The 27,079-nt window shown below is 45.3% G+C and overlaps 1 protein-coding gene across 1 annotated transcript in view; it reads right to left on the reverse strand.

Annotated features, from left to right (window-relative positions):
• Positions 1-1,261: 1,261 nt before the first annotated feature.
• LRATD1 (LRAT domain containing 1) overlaps positions 1,262-27,079 on the reverse strand; it is a 51,147-nt gene continuing 25,329 nt past the window's right edge. The window contains exon 2 of the mRNA XM_068279084.1: positions 1,262-2,490. Coding sequence (XP_068135185.1) covers positions 1,630-2,451 — 822 coding nt within the window. The 5' untranslated portion in view covers positions 2,452-2,490 and the 3' untranslated portion in view covers positions 1,262-1,629. The remainder of the gene's footprint in view (positions 2,491-27,079) is intronic.

The following is a 27,079-nucleotide window of genomic DNA, read 5'->3' on the forward strand; positions in this document are numbered from 1 at the left end:
CTGTACGATGAAATGACTACATTTGAGAGAAATAACAAGGAAATGACCACTATCAGCTTGCTAGTTTGATGTGCATTTGGTACAGGTGTGTCCTCCATAGGAGCTACAACAGTGAACAGTTCACTCACATCATCAGAAGGTCAATGAGATGGATATAATTCTGGCTTGTGTTCAAATTTCATGCAGCTTGAAATTGAACCAATCAAAATCAACAGGAAGTTACTTGCATACTGCAAGCGATTCCGATTCAGATTCCGCTTTTTAATCGTTTTTTACATCCGATTCCGATTTGCAGCTTGCTCCCTGCACCCTGCAAATCTGAATCGGATGTAAAAAACGATTAAAAAGCGGAATCTGAATCGGAATCGCTTGCAGTGTGCAAGAGGCGTTAGTTAGATTGGTCCGAACTCAAGCCGCAAACAATTTGCATGACATTTTAAGGCACACTAGAATTACTGGAATCTTATTGACCATCTTTACTCATACCAGAGTCCAGTGTCAAGTTTACTCTAAAGTCCATCAGTGTTCTCCCCAGAAATAATTTCCAGCTGGGTGGCATGAAAAAGTGGCCGGGTGGGGTGCGAGGGGAAAAATGCAGGGTGGCGCAATTCTGCTTAAACCTCTGGGCGATACAATTACAACGCCCAGGAGGGGGCGCAGCACTTTTTTTTAAATTTTTAAATCATGTAGCGAGCCCTGGGCTCGCTACATGATAGCCGCTGCGCAGCGGCATCCCCCCACCCACTCCGATCGCCTTCGGCGATCAGAGTAAGCAGGAAATCCCGTTCAGAATGGGATTTTCTGCTGGGCTTCCCTGGTCGCCATGCCAACTGGGCGGGATGATGTCACCGACGTCATGACGTCAGAGGGAGTCCAGATCCACCCCCAGTGCTGCCTGGCACTGATTGGCCAGGCTGCGCAAGGGGTCGGGAGGGGAGGGGGGCTGCGCGGCACGGCGGGTAGCGGCGGATCGGCAGCGATCGGAAGTTACACGCAGCTAGCAAAGTGCTAGCTGCGTGTAACAAAAAAAAATTATGCAAATCGGCCCACCAGGGCCTGAGAACTCCTCCTGCGCGACATACTCCGAGCTCAGCTCGGGATTATCGCCCAGGAGGTTAAAGCATAGGAGAAGGAGATGATCCAATGACAGCCAGGCGCGCACCAAAATTATCTGGGTAGAGCAACAGGCTTAAAGAGCCTGGGGAGAACACTGTCCATATTTCCGAAATGACAGAACAAAATAAACAGTGACACTAAAATCTGCAAATAGAGAAATTCAATTTATTGGCTCTGTGGTTAAACAGTCATGGATTAAAGCCATGAAAATAAAAAAATTTCAATTTGAAATTTTATTTAGCACATAGCTAAATGCTTAATAAGACATCAACACTACAGCCAACATACTCAGGATTTGTTGTTGCTTTTTTTTTTTGATTCTTTAGATACGTGGTGATAACCATGTTGTAAAAGCCAAAAAACAAATAGTGGCTATGGTGTAATGCTGGTTTCAGGAATGTTGACATGATCCTTAGAAAGATGTCCACGAAGGTGCAGCCTCGTTTGGCAAGTCGAGGGATGGAACTGCCATCCTAGATCCAGTCTCTCCACTACAGAGAGGTCTATACGATCTTACTCTTTGTTCTCCATCATGGAGAGTTCTTTGATGACTCTTAATTTCCCACTAGCGTCCAAATTTCGCTTCTCTCGTATAAGATCCTCCAGGCTGTGAAACCTCATGGTATGAATGTTGTTTTCTTCCAAATGAAGTTTCAAGAAATACTGAAGATTACCAGAATGGACTTCCCCGCCAGCTTTAAACTCCCTATTGCCGAACCTACACCAGGCAGCAAAGCTCTCCGAGTTAGTCCAACAGATCTCCTCACTTCTCAAGCCAAGGTGTCCACATGCATTCTGAAGGACCAGCTCAACTGTTAGGGGCCTGTAGTGATACCAACTACTCACCACCCTGCCCATGCACCCTCCTCCAACCTCGAAAACATTGTCTTTGCGGATCTCCCCATGATGCAAATGAATGATCTGTCCCTGACCAATGTAGACTGCCCAATGAGGTGATGGGGGAGGAGGGTGGTCTGCAGCAGGGCAAATAAACAGCAATTCTAGGAGGTCTCCTGGTTGGCAGAAGGTCAACAAGCCTTGCATAGGGTAGACACTGAGGTCTTGGCTGCCCCTGAGCTTGGAAAAGATGCATTCCTGACAACTAAAGGCAGTGAACTCTATTTCATTGAGTAGAAGGTGTCCCTCACATTCACTTGGACTAGCGTCCCTCACAGTGTATCTCTCAGAATGCCCTCTATCGTCCAGGTCCTCCTCCTCATCCGAGAAAAAATATGCAACCCCAACTCGCAACTCGTCCTTCTCTATCCCAGAGGGGTCCCCTGTTGGCAGCTCGCTGTAATTCAGGTGAGTGATGCGATCCAGTTGATTTCCCATCAATGACAGGGCAAGGCAAAGACAGTGGGAACGCCAGTTCTACAATAAAAACAAACAAACATTGGTTAATTCCTAATGGTAAAAAAGTCACAAACAAACACATCTGAGGGGCTTACATTACATACTAACTACAGATATTACAGAACACTTCTTGATTTAGAGGCAAGACCCCTGCATCAGAAGGAGGTAGAGAAAATAGTAGGGGCACCCCACAGCTCTGGGCCTCCCATAGTGGCAGGGTTCCTCCTGTAGTTACTCTCTTGGTAATGTTTATGAGTTTGTCAGAACTAAAGAGTATAAAATCTGATTCTGTATCCGAGGAAAGATATATCTACAAACCATCCTTCATTAACCACTTGCCAGCCGGCCACCACCTATGGGCGTCGGCAAGGTGGCTCCCCCAGGACCATGTAATGCTGATCGGCGGCGGCACCTGGGGGACTGATTAGCCGGGGATCACAAGCAGGGATGTGCACGCATTCGCCGGCATTAGGCTCCGTCCACCCGCAACATCAACCCGCCGGCCAATTAGCAGTGCCGGTGGGTTTTTAACCCTCCGAATTCGCCGTAGAAAAGTGTATAATACACTTTATGTATACAGAGCGACCACCGGGGAGGAGGTAGCTGTGTATATAATCGCACACGCACACACTGATCCTGTCCATCTGATCGCCCACAACACCCCTCAGACCCCCCCCCCCCCGATCACCCCCTCAGACCACTGTTTGCACCCAATCACACCCCTAATCACCCATCAACCACCCCCTGTCACTATCTGTCAACGCTATATTTTGGATTAGGTCCTAAACTGCCCCCTGGGGGCTCCTGATCACCCCCCACACCCTCAGATCCTCCCCAGACCCCCCCCCCCCCCGTGTACTGTACACATCTATTCTCCCTGTAATCACCCACTGATCACCTGTCAATCACCCATCAATCACCCCATCACCACCTGTCACTGCCACCAGATTAATCAGATCTGACCCTAACCTGCCCCTTGCGGGCATCTGATCACCCGCTCACACCCTCAGATCGCCCGCAGACCCGCCCTCCGATCACCTCCCAAGTGCATTGTTTACACCTGTTCTCCCCTCTAATCACCCACTGATCACCCATCAATCACCCCCTGTCACTGCTACCAATCAGATCAGACCCTAATCTGCCCCTTGCGGGCACCCAATTACCCGCCCACACCCTCAAATCGCCTTCAGACCCCCCTGATCACCTCGCCAGTGCATTGCTTGCATCTATTCTCCCCTCTAATCACACCCTGATCACCAATCAATCACCCCGCCACTGCTACCCATCAGATCAGACCCTAATCTGAACCTTGCGGGCACCCAAACACCCGCCCACACCCTCAGATTGCACTCAGACCCCCCCCCCTGATCACCTCGCCAATGCATTATTTACATCTGTTCTCCCCTCTAATCACCCACTGATCACCCATCAATCACCCCCTGTCACTGCTACCCTTCATACCCATCAGATCAGACCCTCATCTGCCCCCTCTCATCCGCCCACACCCTCAGCCCCCCCTTATCACCTACCCAGTGCATTGATTGCATCAATTCGCCCCTCTAATCACACCAAGACACCCATCAATCACCTCCTGTCACCCCCTAGCACACCTACCCATCAGATCAGGCCCTAATTTGCCCCATGTGGGCTCCTGATCACTCGGCCAAACCCTCAGATCCCCCTCAGACCCCCTTCCGATCACCTCCCCAGTGCATTGATTGCATCTATTCTCCCCTCTAATCACCCCCTGAGACACCCATTAATCGCCTCCTGTCACCCCCTAGCACTCCTATCCATTAGATCAGGCCCTAATCTGCCCCCTGCGGGCTTCTGATCATCCGGCCAAACCTTCACCTGCCCACGACAGAATTTTTTTTTTCTGATCACTGCAAAAAACACTGTACAAGAACTGTGGCACTGTAAAGATCAGATTTTTTAAATCAAAACTCAGTGACCACAGCTTTCTACTTCACATGAACTCCCTTTTGCTAGGTAGGTACTCTTTTTCCTGGGTAGTCTCAGAGGAATACCCCCTAAATTTAGCAGTCCACCATGGCAAAAAAGGGGTATTCCGCTGAAGAGGCCGCCGAGATTTTAGCCCAGTGGGGTAAGTGCGATTGGGAAGCCTCATCCGACGAATCATCCGGGTAAGAAAACGAACCGGTGAACAGCAGTGGCTCTCTGACCGATAGCAATGACGAGGTTTAGGTCCCGGCAAGGGCCAAGCATACCACACCCATTGTCACTGGACCGCAAGATCAGACTCAAGGGCAGCAGAGTGGTGCTAGCGCTGATCCGAGTTTTCTTGGTGAGGCATGCACCAGCAGCGTAGCATCTCCTGGACCTAGCACCAGTACTACCGTAGTACTTACCCTGCTGAAGTAGCAAGCACAAGCATGGTAGTAGAAACCGTTTCGGTGACATGTGCATTAAGACCTGAGTCGCAGCCACCAGCAAAACGGGCCCGTACTACCCAGTCTCCCAGAGGTGCTGGTAAATCCCAATTGGCAATCCCCTGGTTCCGTCGCACCCGTACTGCCCCCTTTCACCGCCCAGTCTGGAGACCAGGTTGAGACAGATAATCTAGGATTGGCCCTAGACTTTTTTCATCTGTTCTGCACCGTGGATCTCTACGACTTAATTGTGGCTGAGACCAACCGTTATGCCACACAATATGCAACCGCCAATACGAGAAGCTACCATGCCTAGCCTTTTCAGTGGAAACAACTCCGAGTTTCCAAACTCAACATTTTTTGGGGCATTCTCCTTAACATGGGTCTAGTCAAAATAATGTATTGCGGTCTTATTGGTCTTACATCACATGCCCATGTTCTCTGCTGCCATGTCCAGGTCACGATTTGAGAACATCCTGCGCTTCCTGCACTTCAGTGCCAATACAACCTGTCATCTAAGAGGCCACCCTGCTTATGACCGGTTCCACAAAATTCGGCCCCTCATACAGGGCTGTGGAGTCGGTACAAAAATCTTCTGACTTCTCAGTTTATGAATCCATTACTCCGACTCCAACTCCGACTACTGGAAATGGCTCCGACTCCTCGACTCCGACCCCTTAGTCTAATACTTAACAGGGCTGTGGATTTTGTATAAAAATCATCCGACTCCGACTCCTCAGTTTATGAAATCAACGACTCCGACTCCAACTCCAAGTGCCCAAAATTGCCCCGACTCCTCGACTCCGACTCTACAGCCCTGCCTCATAGACCACCTGTCATCAAAATTTGCAGATGCTTATACCCCTGAACAGTCATTTTGAGGCATTTGGTTTCTAGACTACTCCTCACGGTTTAGGGCCCCTAAAATGCCAGGGCAGTATAGGAAGCCCACAAGTGACCCCATTTTAGAAAGAAGACATTCCAAGGTATTCTGTTAGGTGTATGATGAGTTCATTTTATTTTTTGTCACAAGTTAGTGGAAAACGGCTCTTTGTGAAAAAAACAATAAAAATCAATTTCCGTTAACTTGTGACAAAAAATAAAATCTTCTATGAACTCACCATACTCTTAATGGAATACCTTGGGGTGTCGTCTTTCTAAAATGGGGTCACTTGTGGGGTTCCTATACTGCCCTGGCATTTTAGGGGCCCTAAACCGTGAGGCATAGTCTGGAAATCAAATGCCTCAAAATGATCTGTGAAATCTTAAAGGTACTCATTGGACTTTAGGCCCCTCAGCGCACCTAGGCTGCAAAAAAGTGTCACACATGTGGTATTGCCGTACTCAGGAGAAGTAGTATAATGTGTTTTGGGGTGTATTTTTACACATACCCATGCTCATTTACAGAGATATTACTCCCACCCAGCATGTGAATGTGTAAAAATACACCCCAAAACACATTATACAATTTCTCCTGAGTACGGCGATACCACATGTGTGACACTTTTTTGCAGCCTAGGTGCGCTAAGGGGCCCAAAGTCCTATGAGCACCGTTAGGCTTTACAGGGGTGCTTACAATTTTGCACCCCCCAAAATGCCAGGTCAGTAAACACACCCCACCAATGACCCCATTTCGGAAAGTAGATACCACAAAGTATTCAGGGAGGGGCATGGTGAGTCCGTGGCAGATTTAATTTTTTTTGTCACAAGTTAGCAGAAATGGAAACTTTTTTTAAATTTTTTTTTTGTCACAAAGTGTCATTTTCCGCTAACTTGTGCCAAAAAATAAAATCTTCCATGAACTCACCATGCCTCTTAGTGAATACTTTGGGATGTCTTCTTTGGGGTCATTTGGGGGTATTTATACTATCCTGGAATTCTAGCATCTCATGAAACATGACAGGTGCTCAGAAAAGTCACAGATGCTTCAAAATGGGAAAATTAACTTTTTGCACCATAGTTTGTAAACGCTATAACTTTTACCCAAACAAAAAAAATCTAATAAGTGTCTATTTATTGATCAAAGACATGTAGCACAATAAATTTAGACAAAAATGTATATAGAAATTTTACTTTATTTGAAAAATGTCAGCAAAGAAAATTTAAAAAATCATTTTTTTGACAAAATTCATGTCTTTTTTGATAATAAAAACTAAAAATCACAGCAGCAATCAAATAGCACCAAAAGAAAGCTGTATTAGTGACAAGAAAAGGAGTTAAAATTCATTTAGATAGTAGGTTGTATGACCGAGCAATAAACCGTTAAAGGGACTCCGAGCTCAAAGAAAAAAATTAAAGTTGTACTCACCTGGGGCTTTCTCCAGCCCAGTGCTGGTCAGGAGGTCCCACGACGGTGTCCTGACTCTTCTCCTTCTCCCCGCTCCGGAATGGCTGACAGGCCGCAGCCCGGGCGACACTCGGCTGAGTGTCGGGCTGCTCCTTCCGCGTATGACGCGGATTACGTCACACGCCGGCCGCCTCGCTTCATCACAGCGGCCGGCGTGGCAGTACGGCGCATGCGCGCTTTAATCGCGCATGCGCAGTACTGGCACGCCGGCCGCCGTGATGACGCGAGGCGGCCGGCGTGTGACGTAATCCGCGTCATACGCGGAAGGAGCAGCCCGACACTCAGCCGAGTGTCGCCCGGGCTGCGGCCTGTCAGCCATTCCGGAGCGGGGAGAAGGAGAAGAGCCAGGACGCCGTCGTGGGACCTCCCGACCAGCACTGGGCTGGAGAAAGCCCTAGGTGAGTACAACTTTCATTTTTTTTTATGAGCTCGGAGTCCCTTTAAAGCTGCAGTGGTCTGAATAGAAAAAAAGTGTCTGGTCCTTAAAGAGAACCCGAGGTGGGATTTTATTATGCTAGTGGTGCACAGAGGCTGGTTGTGCACACTAACACCAGCCTCTGTTGCCCCATGGTGTGCCTCCAAGACCCCCCTGTGCGCCGCTATACCCCCCGCAGTGCTGGCGACACGCAGCGTGTCACCAGCACAATGTTTACCTAAGCGCTGTCTGTCAGCGCCGCTCCCCCGCCTGCTCCGTATCGGCGCTACCCGCCCGCGTCACTTCCCTCCAATCATCCCGGAGGGAAGGGACACGGCGGGTAGCGCCGATATGGAGGAGGCGGGGGAGCGGCGCTGACTGACAGCGCTTAGGTAAACATTGTGCTGGCGACACGCTGCGTGTCGCCAGCACTGCGGGGGGGTATAGCGGCGCACAGGGGGGTCTTGGAGGCACACCATGGGGCAACAGAGGCTGGTGTTCGTGTGCACAACCAGCTTCTGTGCCCCACTAGCATAATAAAATCCCACCTCGGGTTCTCTTTAAGGGGTTTTAAGGCTGCAGTCCTTAAAGGGAACCTTAACCGTGGTAAAAAAAAAAAAATACTTACCTGGGGCGTTCCCAAGCCTCCTGCAGCCATCCTGTGCCCGCGCAGCTCCTCCAGTGTCCTCCGGTCCCCCGCCGCGGCTTAGTTTTGTTTTCGTCCTCCTGCAATGCGTCCTATTCTTCCGCATTCCCCGACGTAAAGTACTGTAAAGCGCGTCCATGGAACGCATGCCCCGCCGTAAAGCGCGTCCGACTGACGCGCTTTACACCACTTTACGTCGGGGAATGTGGAAGAATAGAACGCGTTGCAGGAGGACGCCTGGTAGTTGGCCGAAAATGAAACTAAGCGGCGGCGGGGGACCGGAGAACACTGGAGGAGCAGTGCGGGCACAGGACGGCTGCAGGAGGCTTGGGAAAGCCCCAGGTAAGTGAAACTTTTTTTCCTTTTTACCATGGTTAAGGTTCCCTTGAAGTGGATAAAGAGACTCTGAAGCGGGTATAAATCTACTTTTTTAACATGCAGTAATGTTAATCGGTATAACCGCAGCTAAAACGAGGGGTTTATACCCCCCAAATCCCCCCTGCAAAATCCACGACTTTCTTGGTCATGTATTTTGCTGCTCATGTAGGCAGAGCTTACGGCTGCAGCTCTGCCTCTATGCGTGTCAATCACCGCGCGGATCTCTGCCTCTCCTCCGCCCCTCTCTGTGAAGGCAGATTGAGAGTGGTGGGAAGAGGTGGCGATCAGCCGGGATTGACGCACTGAGAGGCAGAGCTACAGCCACAAGCTCTGCCTCATCAGGAAGCTCTCCCCGGAGGTAGGAGAGGGGATTTGAGGGGTATAAACCCCTCGTTTTGCTGTGGGATAGCGGCGTTTTAGCAGCGGTTATACTGATTAACATGACTGCATGTTAAAAAAGTAAATTTATACTCGCTTCAGAGTCTCTTTAAAGGACAACTGAATTGAGAGGAATATGGGGGCTTCTATATTATTTTCCATTTAAACAATACCAGTTGCCTGGCTGTCCTGCTGATCCACTGCCTTTAATCCTTTAAACCACAGACCCTGAACAAGCATGCAGCAGATCAAGTGTTTCTGACATTATTGCCAGATCTGACAAGATTAGCTGCATGCTTGTTTCTGGTGTTATTTCAGACACTGCTCCAAAAAACTGATCAGCTAGACAGCCAGGCAACTGGTATTGTTTAAAAGGAAACAAATTTGGCAGCCTCCATATCCCTCTCGCTTCATGTACCTGAAGCATTCAAATGTTCGGTTTAGGTAACCGCAAAAAACTCCGCTCCCTCCCCCGCTCCTGTGGGCCACACTGGCCCACTTTCACTTTTGTGACTTCAGGGTCACGACGCTGCAAGGAGAGACTGGGTGTCTCTCATCCAGCGAGCAGGGAGGTGGGGGAGTGGCAGGGGGCGTGGCCAGGGAGAGCTGCCCAATGGAAGCTCTGGAAACCCTGCAGGAACGCTCCTGGTGGAAGTTTTAACCGGATCCTGACCGACGTAGGTTGAATCTACGTCCAGCAGGTGGCACTGCGGCCTGGACTGACGTCCCATTAACCGCGCATCCCCGCCGATCTCGCCGCTTGGATCCCGCCGCAATTTGCTCGAAGCCCTGTGTGCAGGTCAGGAGCCGTTTTCATTGGCTCCTGGCCCTGTCATCACTATAAGCCAATCCCACGACGGCAGAAAGAGTAGCCTGCGGCGGGGACAGAGCGGCGTGACCGGTGGGAGCGGCGGATTTTTGCAGCGATTCGTCGGAAAGGTTTTAGTGTACCAGCAGCCTCTGGTCCTTAAGTGGGCAGAGGCTGCTGGTAACAAAGTGGTTAAAAAGGGAATCCCTCTCCCTGTGTTTACCTCAGAGATAGCGACAAATATTGTCACTAATCTCAGGGGGCTATAGCGCAGCGGTGGGGGGGCAGAGAGCGGCGGTGTGGGGGCACAGAAGTATGTCATAAGGCAGAAAACATGCCTCAGGGTCCCATCTGCCGCCCTCATGGAACCGCCTTGGGTTCTCTTTAAGAAACCTGAAGCTTCTAGCACTGTAGGTCTGTGGTACAAGAAAAAGGCAGGTAAATGGGTTTCTGGCCAGGTAGTATACAATTGATTTTACTTCCAACAGCCTATCAAGCAGTGCTGCGCAATACTTTGAAAACCAGGGGCATAACGAGAAATCACTGGGCCCCCCTGTGAAACTTTGAATGGGGCCCCCTCCCCCCTCACTTTCCGCACAGGTCAACTGAGAACCAATATTCAATTGGCTAGTCACACTTGAATGTGTTTTCCCCATGCAGAAGCACTGCATGCATTTTCTCTATCAATTACATTAGCTTCTGTGATAAAATGTGCATGTTTTCACACATACAGACACACGTGGTGCAGTAAAAATATACAGAAAACTGACAGACTAGTGCGCTCCCAGCCTCAGCTTATTACACTCACTCTGTCCATCTCTGATGCAGCAGAACTGGCTCTGCAGCCTTCTCCAGTATCACTACACAGCACTTGGGAAGGGGGTGGAGAGGCTGGGAGCTGTACTTAAGACCCTGCTGCACAGTGAATAGGGACTGTCTACAAATCTTTGTCTGCACAACTTTGCATGATTCCTTATCAGTGGCTGAGCAGATGCACTAATTAGAACAATTGTGCAGAGAGCAGAAATCTTTTTCTCTGTGCCCTTAGTTTTTTGTCTCTCAGGACGGGGCCCCCTGTGGCTTCTGGGCCCCCCTGCAGCTGCATCCCTTGCAGGGTCTATTGTTATGACCCTGATGAAAACAATGGTGACTGTCGTCAGGATTTGAAAGAAAACTCAGTTTTAGTCGCTGAATGTGAAATAATTACAAGCGGTATTTCACATTTACATGCTTGAAAATACTGTATGTTAAACAACAATATTTTTAGTGCTGAATGTGCAAATGTATTCAGACTGAGACGTGTGCTGTTAGAGGAATATTATAAACAGATTTTGATTTACATTTGCTGGACAATTCTGGGGAGGAATAGCACAGCGACATAGGCTCCTTCAAACCTTCGCGATTGTGGCGCGATTGCAATTTCCGGCTGAAGAAAAATAGAAAAAGATAGGCAGAAAAATAGTCTGGAGTGCAGAAGCGCGGGGAAGATCGCATAGAGAGGCGCAATTGCTATGCAATTTTTCTGCACTCCTAGACAAAGTATAAGAAGAGCTCAAATGCACCAACAATGCAGCAAGGCAGCGATTGTAATTCAGGAAAGAAACAAATGAGACTACAGGAAAAACAGCACCGGGATGTACATGCTAATCGCGGTGCTGTAGCAATATACAAAACACGAGCTACTGGATTTTTCAGATCAAAATGCACCTACTGGAAAAACAAATTATGCAACAAAAAAAATGACTGCTTAATATAGAAAGCAGAGCAGAGGGCAAATTGTCAAAGAAGATTTCAGCAAACAGAAAACTATAGGTAATGACAATGGAAGAGTTTAGCAGCATAGAGCATTTAAACTAAACCTGAGATGGGAAGTTAAAGAGGAACTCTAGTGAAAATAATGTAATAAGAAAAGTGCTTATTTTTTATAATCATTACGGTATGTATAAATGATTTAGTCAGTGTTTGCTCATTGTAAAATCTTTCCTATACATGATTTACATTCAGACATTTATTACATGGTGACATTTTTACTGCTGGCAGGTGATGTCACGGTAAGGAAATGCTACTTGCTTTTTTGGCAGTTACAGTATAAACAGCCGTTATTTCCCACAATGCAACGAGGCTCCCACAGTGTGATGTCAGTACCTCAGTGCTGTGAGGCGCTGACATCACACTGTAGGAGGGGTTTCACCACAAAGAGCTCTCTGATGATCCGTTTGGGAAAAGGTAAAGATTTCTCATGGGAAAGGGGATATCAGCTACTGATTGGGATGAATTTCAATTCTTGGTTACGGTTTCGCTTTAAAGAAAAAATATACACACCTAAGGCTTCCTCTAGTCCCCACCATGCCTATCGCTCCCTTGCCCTCCTCCTCTGCCTCCTGGCTTTTCTGCAATTGGCCCGAACAGTCCTCTGGTTCGGGGACCAACTGCGCATGCTCGGCCCTGTCACAGGGAGCGTTCTGCCCCGTGCAGTACTACTGCGCAGCCGCAGAACACCCCCGGTGGCCGGACTGCGCCTGCGCCGACTGTCTCTGACTGGAGGACTTTCCGGGGCCAGTTGCAGACAAATCAGGCGGCGGAGAAGGACAGAGAGGGAGCGATAGCCCTAGAGGGGCTGGAGGAAGCCTCAAGTATGTATATTTTTTCTTTAACTTCCCATCTCAGGTACACTTTAAATCAACACATTCTCTTCCAAAACAGAAGTATAAAAGGTATCTAAACTCTGCAGGGACAAGTCATGACAAGCAACACAAATTTCTTCACACAGCTTGATCTAAGTAACAAAGAGTCTAAGGGCTCGATTCACAAAGCGGTGCTAACCCAGTTAGAGACTTTAGGCGTGATAACCATTGCACCACGCTGGTGAAAAGCCAGTTTAGGCGTGATACGTTTAGGTGTGATAAGTTTAGGAATGATAAGTTTAGGCATGATAAGTTTAGATAGGTTTAGATCAAAGTCCTGCATGCAAAGCAGCGCCATTAAACTCTATGCGATGTGCACCAGACTTTGCTAGCGCAAAACTTTTGATCAGCTGTGCACTAGAGATGTCGCGAACGGTTCGCCTGTGAACGGTTCCAGGCGAACTTTGGGGGTTCGCGTTCGCCTGCACCAGGCGAACTTTCGCAGAAGTTCGATTCGCCCCATATAGCTCTATTGAGCAAAACTTTGACCCTCTACATCACAGTCAGCAGGCACATTATTGCCAAACACACTGCTGGAGGCCCGCCTCCAAGCAAGGTCCTTATACCATTTGACTCACTTGTCTGCCTACACTAATTATTTAAGGGACAGCTGCTTCCCTCCTCCTCCTCCCCTTCTACCGGAGGGAGGAGGGTCCCATCTGCCAGGGAATTCCAGTATTTCAAAAGCCAGCTAACATACCGTGGCTGGGGATTGAACCCAGGTATCAGTGTATGGTAGGTAACTAACATATCCATTATACCACCAACACTTCTAGCTGAAGCTAGCCTAGCATGTACAATTTATGCTCAGTCCAAAAGAAAAATAACATTTATTTCATGCTTTTCTCCTGGCAGACTCAAAGCACCAGGGCTGGGGATTGAACCCAGGTATCAGTGTATGGTAGGTAACTAACATATCCATTATACTACCAACACTTCTAGCTGAAGCTAGCTGCAGCTAGCCCAGCATGTACAATTTATGCTCAGTCCAAAAGAAAAATAACATTTATATCACACTTTTCTCCTGGCGGACTCAAAGCGCCAGAGCTGCAGCCACTAGGGCACACTCTATAGGCAGTAGCAGTGTTAGGAAGACTTGCCTAAGGTCTCCTACTGAATAGGTGCTGGCTTACTCAACAGACAGAGCCAAGATTCAAACCCTGGTCTCCTGTGTCAGAGGCAGAGCCCTTAACCATTACACCATCCAGCCACTGCTTAAGGATATGTAGCACCATCCAGCCACTGCTTAAGGATATGTAGCATGGCCTTGCCTTTCGTGTTCAACAGTTGTCCAAAGAGAACCCCCGATAGCCAGGTAGATTCATCTCTCTCTCTCTCTCTCTCTCTCTAGTAGGGATGGTCACCGCTTTCCGCGGAATTGTATTTTTGCGCATAAATGGATTGAGCATAAATAGTACATGCTAGGCTGGCTTCAGCATGTAGTGTTGGTGGTGGCAAGGCCATACCTGGCTACATATCCTTAAGCAGTGGCTGGATGGCACTGGTGGGAGGAGGGTGGAGGGAGGAGGGTGGGCCAGGTATTAGAACACTTGAAACATGTTTTTTAACATTATTCCAGCCAGTAGAAATTTTTGAAAATTTTGAAGTTCGCATCCCCATTGAAGTCTATTGCGGTTCGCAAACTTTTTCGCGAACCGAACTTTCCGCGGAGGTCCGCGAACAGGGTTCGCGAACCGAAAATCGGAGGTTCGCGACATCTCTGCTGTGCACTGCAGTGCTAACCCAGTTGGTGCTTAAACTTATCATGCCTAAACTTATCACACCTAAACTTATCATGCCTAAACTGAGTTTAGGCATGATAAAGGGCTTTTCACCAGCGTGCTAACTGTTAGCACCGCTTTGTGAATCAAGCCCTATCTGTCTAGCATTTGGAAGCTGCACTTCTGCTGAAACCATGAGGCATGGAATTCATATATATGGCAATGCTGACAGACACAGTCTGGCAACCAGTAAAGGATGTGACATGCTTTCACAAACTAGAGGGCGGACTCTTCTCTATAGGACACCTAGCAACCAAGAGACCAATCACAAAATTACATATACTATAATGGCTAAAATCTGAGAAATAATGATTTTTTTTCAGTGCTGTGCGGGGTCAACCCCACCAACGTGGTCAGCTCAGTTTGCTCCCGGACAGGTGCTGGTCTCAGGCAGCCTGTGGTCTGAGAGCGCAGGACAATAAGGGCCGCCGTTCTTGGAAAAGCAGCCGCGCTCCACCTCCGTATCAACTCTGGCTGGCCAGGCGAGCAGCAGTGAGTACAAATGTGTGCTCTGGGAACGTTTTAAAGAAAATTACATTAAACAGCGTTTTAAGTACATTTTCGTTTGCAACCGTGCGCCATTTTTCCTCGGCGCCACTTTTGACTGTATGTGGTATCAATGATGTTGTAATATCATAATCTACTGGCTGCTGAACCCTGGTAGTCTTTTTCTTTACCAAAAATTGTTGATCAAGCATTTCTTCATACTTAATTAAATAGCACAGGATAATATGTAAGTACCCCATTTTCTAATGACCAGGTGTATGACAGGTGTGTTTCAAAGTTGAGCTCCAAGAAAGCAAAACATGCCCTATTCTGTCACACAAGTAGGTTTTGCACACAGCCAGTAAAGGTCCCCGGTTATCTACTGCACAGCAGCTCTCAAACTGCAGAGGCAGGGCCCTTTCACACCAGGGCAGTGCAGTGCGGTATTTTTACCACATCCCACCGCTGAGCAATGAAAGTCTATGGGCACTTTCATACTGCCACATTACAGTGTGATGTGACGGAAGTGACGTTTTTGCCACATCCCCGTCGCAGGTCCAGAATTATGTAACTGCGCGGCTTCTGCGTTGATATGCGTCGGCCCAAAAAAATTACCGACACGATGTGGCGTGCATGCGCGAAATCGTATTTTTACAATATGCTTCCATGCACTTCAGCATACCCCGAAAGCAGGAAGTGACCGCAGGCGCGCGTCACTTCCTGCTCGGCCCAATGCCAGATGGGGAATACCCCGTAGTAACGCGTTATTCCCCCGAAGGCCTGTTTTTGGCGGTGCAGCTGCCGCTCTGCACCGCCAGTTTGCAGTGTGAAAGCGGCCGGAGGGGGGGGGGGGAGGCATGGTAGGGAGAGAACTGCCAATCTTGCACTAAAAACTCCCACACAGTAAGGGAGATTACAATAGGTGTCTGGTCAGTCCTGACCTGTGATTCCTGTGTTTATTGGACAGACCAGCTGGGCATCAGATGTGCAAATGAGGTTAGAAACTCAAATATTATTACAGCAAATCTGCATTAAAAATATGCATACAGAGAAAGTCTTCTTTTCTTTATACAATGACCAGAAAAGAGATCAGTGTTGTGAAAGGTTTTTGTTTTGTTTTTTATTCAGAATTGTTTAACATTCATTCTGCAGCAAACTAAGGCATTTGAAAACTATCAATAAGTTCCAATTGCATTTCTGTGGCCTTGGCAACAGCAACCACCTCCTGTCACCTTCATCTGAAAAACATCTCATGGATCGGTTTCCTTGTAGGTGCAACTAAAAGGTTAGTACAAACCCTCATCATTTTCTGACTAGACTATTGCAAAACTCTACTCTGCAGTCTACCAACGAATCAACTGGCACATTTCCAGTCCATGCTGAACTCTGCTGCTTCAATCCATCAGCATCCATTTTGATGAATCCCGCCTTAGGTGCTGATTGCTCTTCTCAGGCTCCTTTTCCACTGGGTACTGGGCCCTCCGTTCTATAGGATCGCACATAGGGTGTGACAAGTAAGGTAACATGAAAGTCTATTGAGGTAATCGGAGCGTATGGGGCTGGAGGAAGCCCCAGGTATGTATACATCTTTTTAGTTTCCTAAGCTGAATTGACTAAAAAGATTTGTACATACCTGGGGCTTCCTCCAGCCCCATACGCTCCGATCGCTCCCATGCAGCCATCCTCAGTCTTCTGCAGCGCCCTCTACGTATCTCTCCAGTAGCTGCTGGAGAGATACGCAAAGAGCGCATGCCTCTTATGTCAGACTGGAGCCGACTGACGGAAGTGCGGAGACCCGGTTCCTGAAGCTGCGGGCAGCAGAGGACGGCGGTGTGGGAGCGATCCAAGCGGATAGGGCTGGAGGAAGCCCCAGGTATGTATAAATCTTTTTAGTTCATTCAGCTCCCTTTAAGCTTGGTTCACACATAAAAAGGTGTCAAGTCTGACAGTTGGCATTTGTTTTGTATGGCAGTATTATATGTTTCTATGGCAGTGTTCACAAGATGTACATTTTCGGTCCGGGCCAGCCCTGTCACTTTTGTATGTGTTACTATGGAAGTGTTCACACGTTAAAAAAAAACAACTTACATTTCCGGTCCAGTCTTATGTGTGTGTTTATGGGTGTGTTCACACATAAAAGGTGATTAAAAGGTGACATTTCTGGTCCAGTTAGGAAAAAATGATGCACAACTGACAGGACAAGACCAGAAATGCGCAGATTTATGTGTGAACCATGCATAAGTCAGTCCCTGTCATGATACAGTTCCAACCTCTCAGGCCTCTTTCACACAGAAGACTGAAAGCAGTGAATCCACCTGTCAGCTGCTCTTGTGCACCGGCTGGGAGCTTGCTAGCACTCGATACAGGAAGTGATAAGAAGGCTGCTGCATGGAGTTACATCTAAGCATGGCCGCAGTCACACTCATCATGATGTGTTTTTCTTGCTGCAGGGTAACTGCATTGCGTGCCAAGTGCTGACACATATGGGGCTACAAACGCTGCCATTTGACTGCATTAGCCAATGATCTACCGTCACCTACCTAGTCACCTCTTTCCAATGCAGCTTTTCTTATGGAACGTCTACCCTAAAATGATTACACACCCTCTAAATTTGTTAATGTAAATGCAAGCTAACAATTCGTTTTTCCAAGCAAGCATATAAATTGCTAATCTTCCTAATCTTGATTATGTTGACTTGTAGGCCTGCACCTTTAACCACTTCAGCCCGCAGGTGTTTTCACCTTCAGGACAAAGGCAATTTTCCCCTGTAAGAGCTCCTTCCATTAATTCACCAATAACTTTATCACTACTTATCACACCTAAATGATCTATATCTTGTTTTTTTTATACCACCAATTAGGCTTTCTTTGGGTGGTACATTTTGCTAAGAATTATTTTATTCTAAATGCATTCTAACAGGAAAAATAAGAAAAAAAATGGAAAAAAAAATCATTATTTCTCATATTTCGGCCATTATAGTTTTAACATAAAACGTTCTACTGTGGATTAAATCCACACATTTTATTTGCCCATTTGTCCCGGTTATTGCAACGTTTAAAATATTTCCCTAGTACAATGTATGGTACCAATATTTTATTTAGAAATAAAGGTGCATTTTTTCAGTTTTGCGTCCATCACTGAATTACAAGGCTAAAGGTAATAGGGTATATAGTAATATACCTTCACAACATACATATTAAAAAGTTTAGTCCCTAAGGTAACTATTTATGTATTTCTTTAAACTGTAATATTTTTTTTAAACACTTGTTTTTATTTTTTTAGTTAAAGGATACCCCAACTGAAATGTGACATAATAAGATAGACATGTGTATGTAGAATGCCTAGCACACAGATAACTGTGCTGTGTTCCCTTTTTTCTTTCTCTGCCTGAAAGAGTTAAATATCAGGTATGTAAGTGGCGGACTCAGTCCTGACTCAAACAGGAAGTGACTACAGTGTGACCCTCACTGATAAGAAATTCCCCTTTTTTACCTCTTTCTTGCTCTCAGAAGCCATTTTCTGCTAGGAAAGTGTTTTATAGTTGGAATTTCTTATCAGTGAGGGTCACACTGTAATCACTTCCTGTCTGAGTCAGGACTGAGTCAGCCACTTGCATACCTTATATTTAACTCTTTCAGGCAGAAAAATAAAAAAAGGAACACAGCATATGTATCTGTGTGCTAGGCACTCTACATACACATGTCTATCTCATTATGTCACATTTCAGTTGGGGTATCCTTTAATGGGCAGGGTGGGGAGTCAATCAGTTTTTATTTAGTGTGTATTGTCTTTTTTTTCCCATTTCTACTTTAATTTCACTTTTTGGCCACTAGGGGGCGCTAAGCACTATCCTGGAAGATATCAGGAAGAGTGAGATCTTTTTTTTTTTTTTTTTACATTTTGTGAGGTAGCTTTTTAATGAATCAAGATGCCTCCTGAATAGAGGCATCTTGATTCATTCACAGGGGATCGATTGCCTCCGGGGAACACTGGTTCCTCTTCCACAATCGATCCCCAGTAATAGCAGGGGGGAACAAGCCGCCTGCATGCGTATATGTGTGCGCAATGGCCGCAACACCGCTGGACGGATATATTCGTCCAGATTGCCTTTGAGTGGTGATTTTTGGACATATATATCCGTCCAGATTGGCTTAAAGGGGAACTGAAGTAAGAGGTATACGGAGGCTGCCATATTTATTTCCTTTTAAGCAATACCAGTTGCCTGGCAGCCCTGCTGGTCTATTTCTCAGCAGTGGTATCTGAATCACACCAGAAACAAGCATGCAGCTAATCTTGTCAGGTCTGACTTTAAAGTCTGAAACACCTGACCTGCTGCATGCTTGTTCAGGGGCTATGGTTAATAGTATTAGAGGCAGAAGATCAGCAGGGCTGCCAGGCAACTGGTATTGCTTAAAAGGAAAAAAAAACATGGCAGCCTCCATATACCTCTCTTCAGTTCCCCTTTAAGTGGTTAAAGGGAAACTTAACTGAGAGTGATATGGATGTTTCCTTTTAAACAATACTAGTTGCCTGGCAGTCCTACTGATCTCTGTGGCCGCAGTTGTGGCTGAATCACACACCTGAAACAAGCATGCAGCTAATGCAGTCTGACTTCAGTCAGAGCACCTGATCTGCATGCTTGTTGAGGGGCTGTGGCTAAAAGTATTAGAGATACAGGATCAGCAGGAGAGTCAGGCAACTGGTATTATTTTAAAAGGAAATATCCATATCCTTCTCAGTTTAAGTTCCCTTTAAGTAGTCAACAATCATTTAAGGCAGATATTGATAAGATATTTGACAGGCCATTCTAGCTGCTTAATGAACTATCGATATGTCCATCTAGCTATGGATCAATTACACAGTTCTAACTCTATCACACCCTTATCCATCATTGCCTTGGACTTAAAAGATGCCCATTAATGGTACAATCTCCCAAACAATGGACTGCATGATTGATTGGCTCGGGTTCCCCTAATGGTGCTGATCGACAATGAAAATTCTGCTTATTGATCGCTATTATTATTTATTTTGATTATAACGAGACAACTTATTAGGTGCTGGACAATAAAAAAAAACATATTTTCCTCAAAAGTGTTTGTGTACATTCATGTGCTTAATTCAAATGGGGCCCTGGCCAATAATGCACCATACTTGAAATATTTATTTTAACCCCATTTTAAGAAACTGGCATGCTAACCCCAGGGTGTATATACAGGTAGTCCCCGTCTTATGAACAACCTAATTAATGAATGACCAGCCAATATGAACAGCCTGAAATGTGAAATTTGATTATGTGACTTTATTTTTTTTTCTTTTCAAAAAGACTTTGTAGTTTATGAGAAAATCAATAAAAAAAATCTAATAAAAAATAAAAATACATTTTGCTGCAGTACGCTGAGGGGGGGGGGGGGGGGGGGGGGCAAGGTGGACATAGGTGACACACAGGGGCACACTGAAAGCACGAGAGAACAGAGGGGAACACTGGAACCGCAAGGGGGCAGAGATGTCGCAGTGTTTCGACTTATGGACAGACTCAGGTTACAGGAAATATCAGATTTACTTACCTGGGGCTTCCTCCAGCCCATGTATGCTTATGTGTCCCTCGTCGCAGCTCCACTCTCAGCAGGTCACCTCCGTACCAGCTGCCGACCAGGCTCGCGGTCATGCTCCCATCAATGGCAGCATTCTGCACAGGTGCAGATGTGCTTCTGGCACTCCTCGCCAGGGCAGCAGCTGCTACGGAGGGGACTCTGGGCACCCGCTGAGAACGGATTTGCAGTGAGGGACACATAAGCGTCCATGGGCTGGAGGAAGCCCCAGGTAAGTAAATCTGATTTTCTTTTTTTTGCCTGATATTTTCTTTAAGAAAAAAACATGTACTATTTCACTGTGCTCATACAATCCCTACTGTGTGCTGATCTATCCTACTAATATAATAAATGGGAAAGTTCGGATGTTTGGATGTTTGTTACTCGATCAGGCAAAAACGGCTGAACGGATTTGAATGAAATTTGGCACACACATAGTACATTACCTGGAATAAAGTATAGGATACTTTTTATTCCCATAACCAAAAAGAGACAAATACAAATTTCACTGGTAAATGTAAATTGCAGCTTCTAAGGGTAGAATGGTTAATTTGCATATATTCAGCAGTGATGCACTGGGAGACATCTCAAGCTCACTCCAACCTGAATTATCGCAAATTCTTTCTGTTTTAAGAAAGCAAACTTTTGTTTTTCTTAACATCTTAGTAAGTTTTAGGACTACTGTAGTCCTTTACACACTCCAATGAGTTCTGGGTCACCATGAGCTTGCTGGTTAGTCTGTACCTCTCGGTGTTACACAAGCCCTACTGTATAGAGTCAAATTAATCCATGCCATGCACTGATGAGGATCCAAAACATTTGGATGAGGATCCAAAACAATCCAAAACATTCTGTATGCATGTTGGATTATTATAGCTCTGTACAAATTAACAAATTGACACATCATTGTATCCAGCGGTTCTGGAAGTGTGTTTAGCTTCTAAGAGTAACAATGGTTAATTTGCATATATTCTGCAGTGATGCACTGGGAGACATCTCAAGCTCACTCCAACCTGAATTATCGCAAATTCTTTCTGTGTTAAGAAAGCAAACTGTTGTTTTTCTTACACTGTTAATGGTAGGGTTCTCAAACTTTGCACAGTTAGTCGGTTTTCAAGGGGAATATTTCTGCCATTCTTGCACTGTTAATGGCACAAGCCTCAAACCTGGTATAGTTGATCATTGGGTGACTGGGGTTCAATTTCAGAAAGGGGGTGGAGCCACAAATAGACGATTAGATTTGTTTCATTCCAATTCAAATTATTGTTGCCAAACCCCACAAAGCTCACAAACTTGGTAATTGAGTAATTGATTAATTGTGTGTTAAGGTTAGGAAAGTGGGCACAGCCAACACCAGCCAAATACATAAGCGGGCAACGCAGGGTCATAAGTGGGCGGAGATAAATACAAATTTTACTGGGAAAATGTAAACCGCAGCCATTCTTACACTGTTAATGGTAGGGTTCTCAAACTTTGCACAGTTGGTTACTGGGTGACTGGGATTAATATTCATAAAAGTGGGTGGAGCCTACAAAAAACAATCAAAAATTACCTATTGATTTATCAGGGGAATATTTCATTGCTGCCATTCTTGCACTGTTAATGGCACAAGACTCAAACCTGGTACGGTTGATCATTGCGTGACTGGGGGTTAAATTTATATAAGAGGGTGGAGCCCCAAACAGCTAATCTGAATTTGTTTTATTTTAATGCAGGTTATTGATGCCAAAGACCGCAAAGCTCACAAACTTAGTCATTGAGTAATTGAGTAATTGTGTGTTAGGGTTAGGAAAAGGGGGCGCAGCCAACACCAGCCAAATACATAATCGGGCAATGCCAAGTCATCAGTGGGCGGAGACAAACACAAATTTCACTGGGAAAATGAAACTGCAGCCATTCTTACACTATTAATTATAGGGTTCTAAAACTTTGCACAGTTGGTCACTGGGTGACTGGGATTAATATTCAGAAAAGTGGGTGGAGCCTACAAAAAACAATCACAATTCACCTATTGATTTTCAAGGCAAATATTTAATTGCTGCCATTTTTGCACTGTTAATGGCACAAGCCTCAAACCTGGTACAGTTGAGCATTGGGTGACTGGGGTTAAATATTTAGAAAAGGGGTGGGGCCACAAACAGTGAATCAGATGTGTTTCATTTCAATGAAAATTATTCATGCCAAAGACCACAAATCTCACAAACTTGGTAATTGACTATTGACAATTGTGTGTTAGGGTTAGAAAAAGTGGCCACAGCCAACAGCAGCCAAATACATACCCGGGAAACATTAGGACATCAGTGGGTGGAGAAAAATACAAATTTCACTGCTAGAATGTAAACTGAAATTTGGCACACACATAGTACATTACCTGGAATAAAGTATAGGATACTTTTTATTCCCATAACCAAAAAGGGGGCGGAGACAAATACAAATTTCACTGGAAAGTGTAAACTGCAGCCATTCTTACACTGTTACACTGGAGGTGTGTTTAGCTGCTAAGGGCACAATGGTTAATTTGCATATATTCAGCAGTGATGCACTGGGAGACATCTCAAGCTCACTCCAACCTGAATTATCGCAAATTCTTTCTGTTTTAAGAAAGCAAACTTTTGTTTTTCTTAACATCTTAGTAAGGGGGCTTTTAGGACCATTGTAGTCCCTTACACACTCCAATGAGTTCTGGGTCACCATGAGCTTGCTGGTTAGTCTGTAACTCTCGGTGTTACAAGCCCTACTGCATAGAGCCGAGCCAAATTAATCCATGCCATGCACTGATGAGTATCAAACAATCCAAAACAGTCTGTATGCATGTTGGATTATTATGGCTCTGTACCAATTAACAAAATGACACATCATTGTATTCCAGCAGTGCTGGAGGTGTGTTTAGCTTTTAAAGAGTAACTGTCAGGCTGCAGAAGCTAATTTAAACCTCTATTCTTCTGTGTTAAACAGTTTAGAAGGAAGCCCAAAAGCCATTAGTGAAGATAAAAATCTCAGTTACCTTTGATGTGTGCTTATCAGCAAGGCTGTTATTCTTAAGAAGACGCAAGCCGCATACCAAACTGCAAAGCATTCTGGGGCTCTCCCCTCGGCTGCTAATGAGACGTTACAGAAGCTTGTAATCAGTCCAGCGCGTAGCACTGATAAATCTCTGGGCAGAGTACACTGCAGGAGTCAGCTATTGCTCCTAGCCACATGGCTCATTAATATTCACTGCACACTGTGTTGTTCAAGTATGAGCTTATCTGTGATCAGGAAGCAGGCAGGACATGATGACACATTTGACAGAAAAACATGGAGCCTGCCATGAGCTGTCAGGAGCATCTATCTCTGCATATACTATATACAAATTCTGTGAAATCCAAACGTGGACAGTGAAATGCATATGTAATGTAAGTACAGCCAATCTTTAGCTACTGATATATGTGTTTCTTTTCTCTGAGACCTTATACCTAACAGCTCCTCTTTAAGGGTAACAATGGTTAATTTGCATATATTCAACAGTGATGCACTGGGTGACATTTTAAGCTCACTCCAACCTAAATTATCGCAAATTCTTTATGTTTTAAGAAAGCAAACTTTTGTTTTTCTTACACTGTCAATGGCAAGGTTCTTAAACGTTGCACAGTTGGTCACTGGGTACTGGGATTAATATTCAGAAAAGTGGGTGGAGCCTACAAAAGCTAATCAAAATTCACCTATTGATTTTTAAAGGAGTGGAGCCACAGGCGATTAGATTTATTTCATTTCAATGCCAATTATTGATGCCAAAGACCGCAAAGCTCACAAACTAGGTCATCCTTGAGTAATTGTGTGTTAGGATTAGAAAAAGTTGGCAGAGGTAACACTAGCCAATTACATACCCGGGCAACCAGCTAGTGCTTTAATAATCCTACTAATATAATAAATGGGAAAGTTCGGATGTTTGTTACTCGATCACGCAAAAATGGCTGAATGGATTTGAATGAAATTTGGCACACACATAGTACATTACCTGGAATAAAGTATAGGATACTTTTTATTCCCATAACCAAAAAGGGGGCGGAGACAAATACAAATTTCCCTGGAAAATGTAAACTGCAGCCATTCTTACACTGTTAATGGTAGGGTTCTCAAACTTTGCACAGTTGGTCGCTGGGTGACTGGGATTAATATTCAGAAAGGTGGGAGGAGCCTACAAAAGCCAATCATAATTCACCTATTGATTTTTAAGTGAAATATTTACATTGCTGCCATTCTTGCACTGTTAATGGCACAAGCCTCAAACCTGGTACAGATGGTCATTGGGTGACTGGGGTTCAAATTTAGACAAAGGGGGGTGGAGCCACAAACAGCCAATTAGATGTGTTTCATTCCAATGCAAATTATTGATGCCAAACCCCGCAAAGCGCACAAACTTGGTAATTGAGTAATTGATTGTGTGTTAGGGTTAGGAAAGTGGTCACAGCCAACACCAGCCAAATACATAAGTGGGCGGAGACAAATACAAATTTTACTGGGAAAATGTAAACAGCAGCCATTCTTACACTATTAATTGTAGGGTTCTCAAACTTTGCACAGTTGGTCACTGGGTGACTGGGATTAATATTTAGAAAAGTGGGTGGAGCCTACAAAAGCCAATCAAAAATCACCTATTGATTTTTTCAGGGGAATATTTCATTGCTGCCATTCTTGCACTGTTAATGGCACAAGCCTCAAACCTGGTACAGTTGATAATTGGGTGACTGGGGTTTAAATTGATGGGGGTGGAGCCACAAACAGACAATCTTATTTATGTCATTTTAATGCAGATTATGGATGCCAAAATCTGCAAAGCTCACAAACTTGGTCATTGAGTAATTGTGTGTAAAGGTTAGGAAAAGTGGGCGCAGCCAACACCAGCCAAATACATAATCGGGCAATACCGGGTCATCAGTGGGCGGAGACAAATACACATGTCACTGAGAAAATGTAAACTGCAGCCATTCTTACACTGTTAATGGTAGGGTTCTCAAACTTTGCACCATTGGTCACTGGGTGACTGGGATTAATATTCAGAAAAGTGGGTGGAGCCTACAAAAGACAATCAAAATTCACCTATTGATTTTCAAGGGGAATATGTAATTGCTGCCCTTCTTGCACTGTTAATGGCACAAGCCTTAAACCTGGTACAGTTGGTCATTTGGGTGACTGGAGTCCAAATTTAGACAAAGGGGTGGAGCCACAAACAGCCAATCAGATGTGTTTCATCTCAATGCAAATTATTGATGCCAAAGACCGCAAAGCACACAAACTTGGTCATTGAGTAATTGTGTGTGAGGGTTAGAAAAAGTAGGCGGAGCAAACACCAGCCAAATACATACTCAAACAATGTCAGGAAATCAGTGGGTGGAGATAAATACAAATTTCATTGGGAAAATGTAAACTGCAGCAATTCTTACACTGTTAATGGTAGGTTTCTCAAACTTTGCACAGTTGGTCACTGGGTGACTGGGATTAATATTCAGAAAGGTGGGTGGAGCCTACAAAAGCGAATTAAAATGCACCTATTGATTTTTAAGGGGAATATTTAATTGCTGCCATTCTTGCACTGTTAATGGCACAAGCCTCTTGCACTGTTAATCACCTTTACCTGGCACACTTGGCCATTGGGTGATTTGGGTTCAAATTCAGAAAAGGGGTGGAGCCACAGCCAATCAGATTTATTTTATTTCAATGCAAATGATTGATGCCAAAGACCACAAAGCTCACAAACTTGGTCATTAAGTAATTGTGTGTTAGGGTTAGGAAAAGTGGGCGGAGCCAACACCAACTAAATACATACCCAGGCAACGCCGGGCGTCCAGCTAGTATGTAATAAGTCTTTCTCCACTATTTCCAAATGGACTCTGCAAATCTGATATTAGCAATCTATTTAAATATTATCTATTTGCCTAAAAAAAATCTCTATACAAATATTTTAACAAGCTGTATTACAGCCTAGTGCACACCTTAGGTGGTTTTTGGCCGAAACCAAGCGTGTTCAGGGCCTCCTCTTTTGAGAATATACATGTGTACAGCAACCTCCGACCCTCCCCGATGTGTCAGCAAGAGATCTATATTATCTTTTCCGGCCAACTCCATTGTTCTCCCTCCTTACCCCTCCTGCTCCATGGTGTGCCACTCATCATCCCTTTAGCCCCCCCCCCCCCCCCCCCCCAGCACCAGGTCCCGATCTGTCGCTCAAGGGATTGAGTCTGTAATTTAAGGTATGTACTTGGCTTAAAACAACTGCCACTAATAAGGCTCCTTAACCTATTAGCAGCTTCAATAGAGTTATCTAGTTTGTGATCAGTGCACTGCTTTTGACCTCAGTTGGCAGAACTCCTTGTGCTGTAAATTCTTGAAATGATTTGATCTCTCTCTGCTAGCAAAGGATACAGAAACTGAAAGCAGAAGTCCTGTGTTATTGTCTCACACTGCCCCCTAGTGGCAAATGGCCATAAACACACCATACAGCAGCACTATCTAGTAGCAAGCAACTGTAACAAATAAGACATAAAAATGTGCTAAGATGCTACATTTCCCAGAAATAAGGATGGGGAAAAGGTCAATGTGACCAATAGGACACCAATTTAAAAATAATACTCCTCAATGCAAAAGTACAATTTACATATTCCAATCTCCATAGTACATAAAATAATTAAAAGTTTCCAAGAATCTGGAGAAATCTCTGTACACA

Source organism: Hyperolius riggenbachi, chromosome 4 (genome assembly GCF_040937935.1).
Source record: "Hyperolius riggenbachi isolate aHypRig1 chromosome 4, aHypRig1.pri, whole genome shotgun sequence".
In the NCBI taxonomy this organism is placed as follows: domain Eukaryota; kingdom Metazoa; phylum Chordata; class Amphibia; order Anura; family Hyperoliidae; genus Hyperolius; species Hyperolius riggenbachi.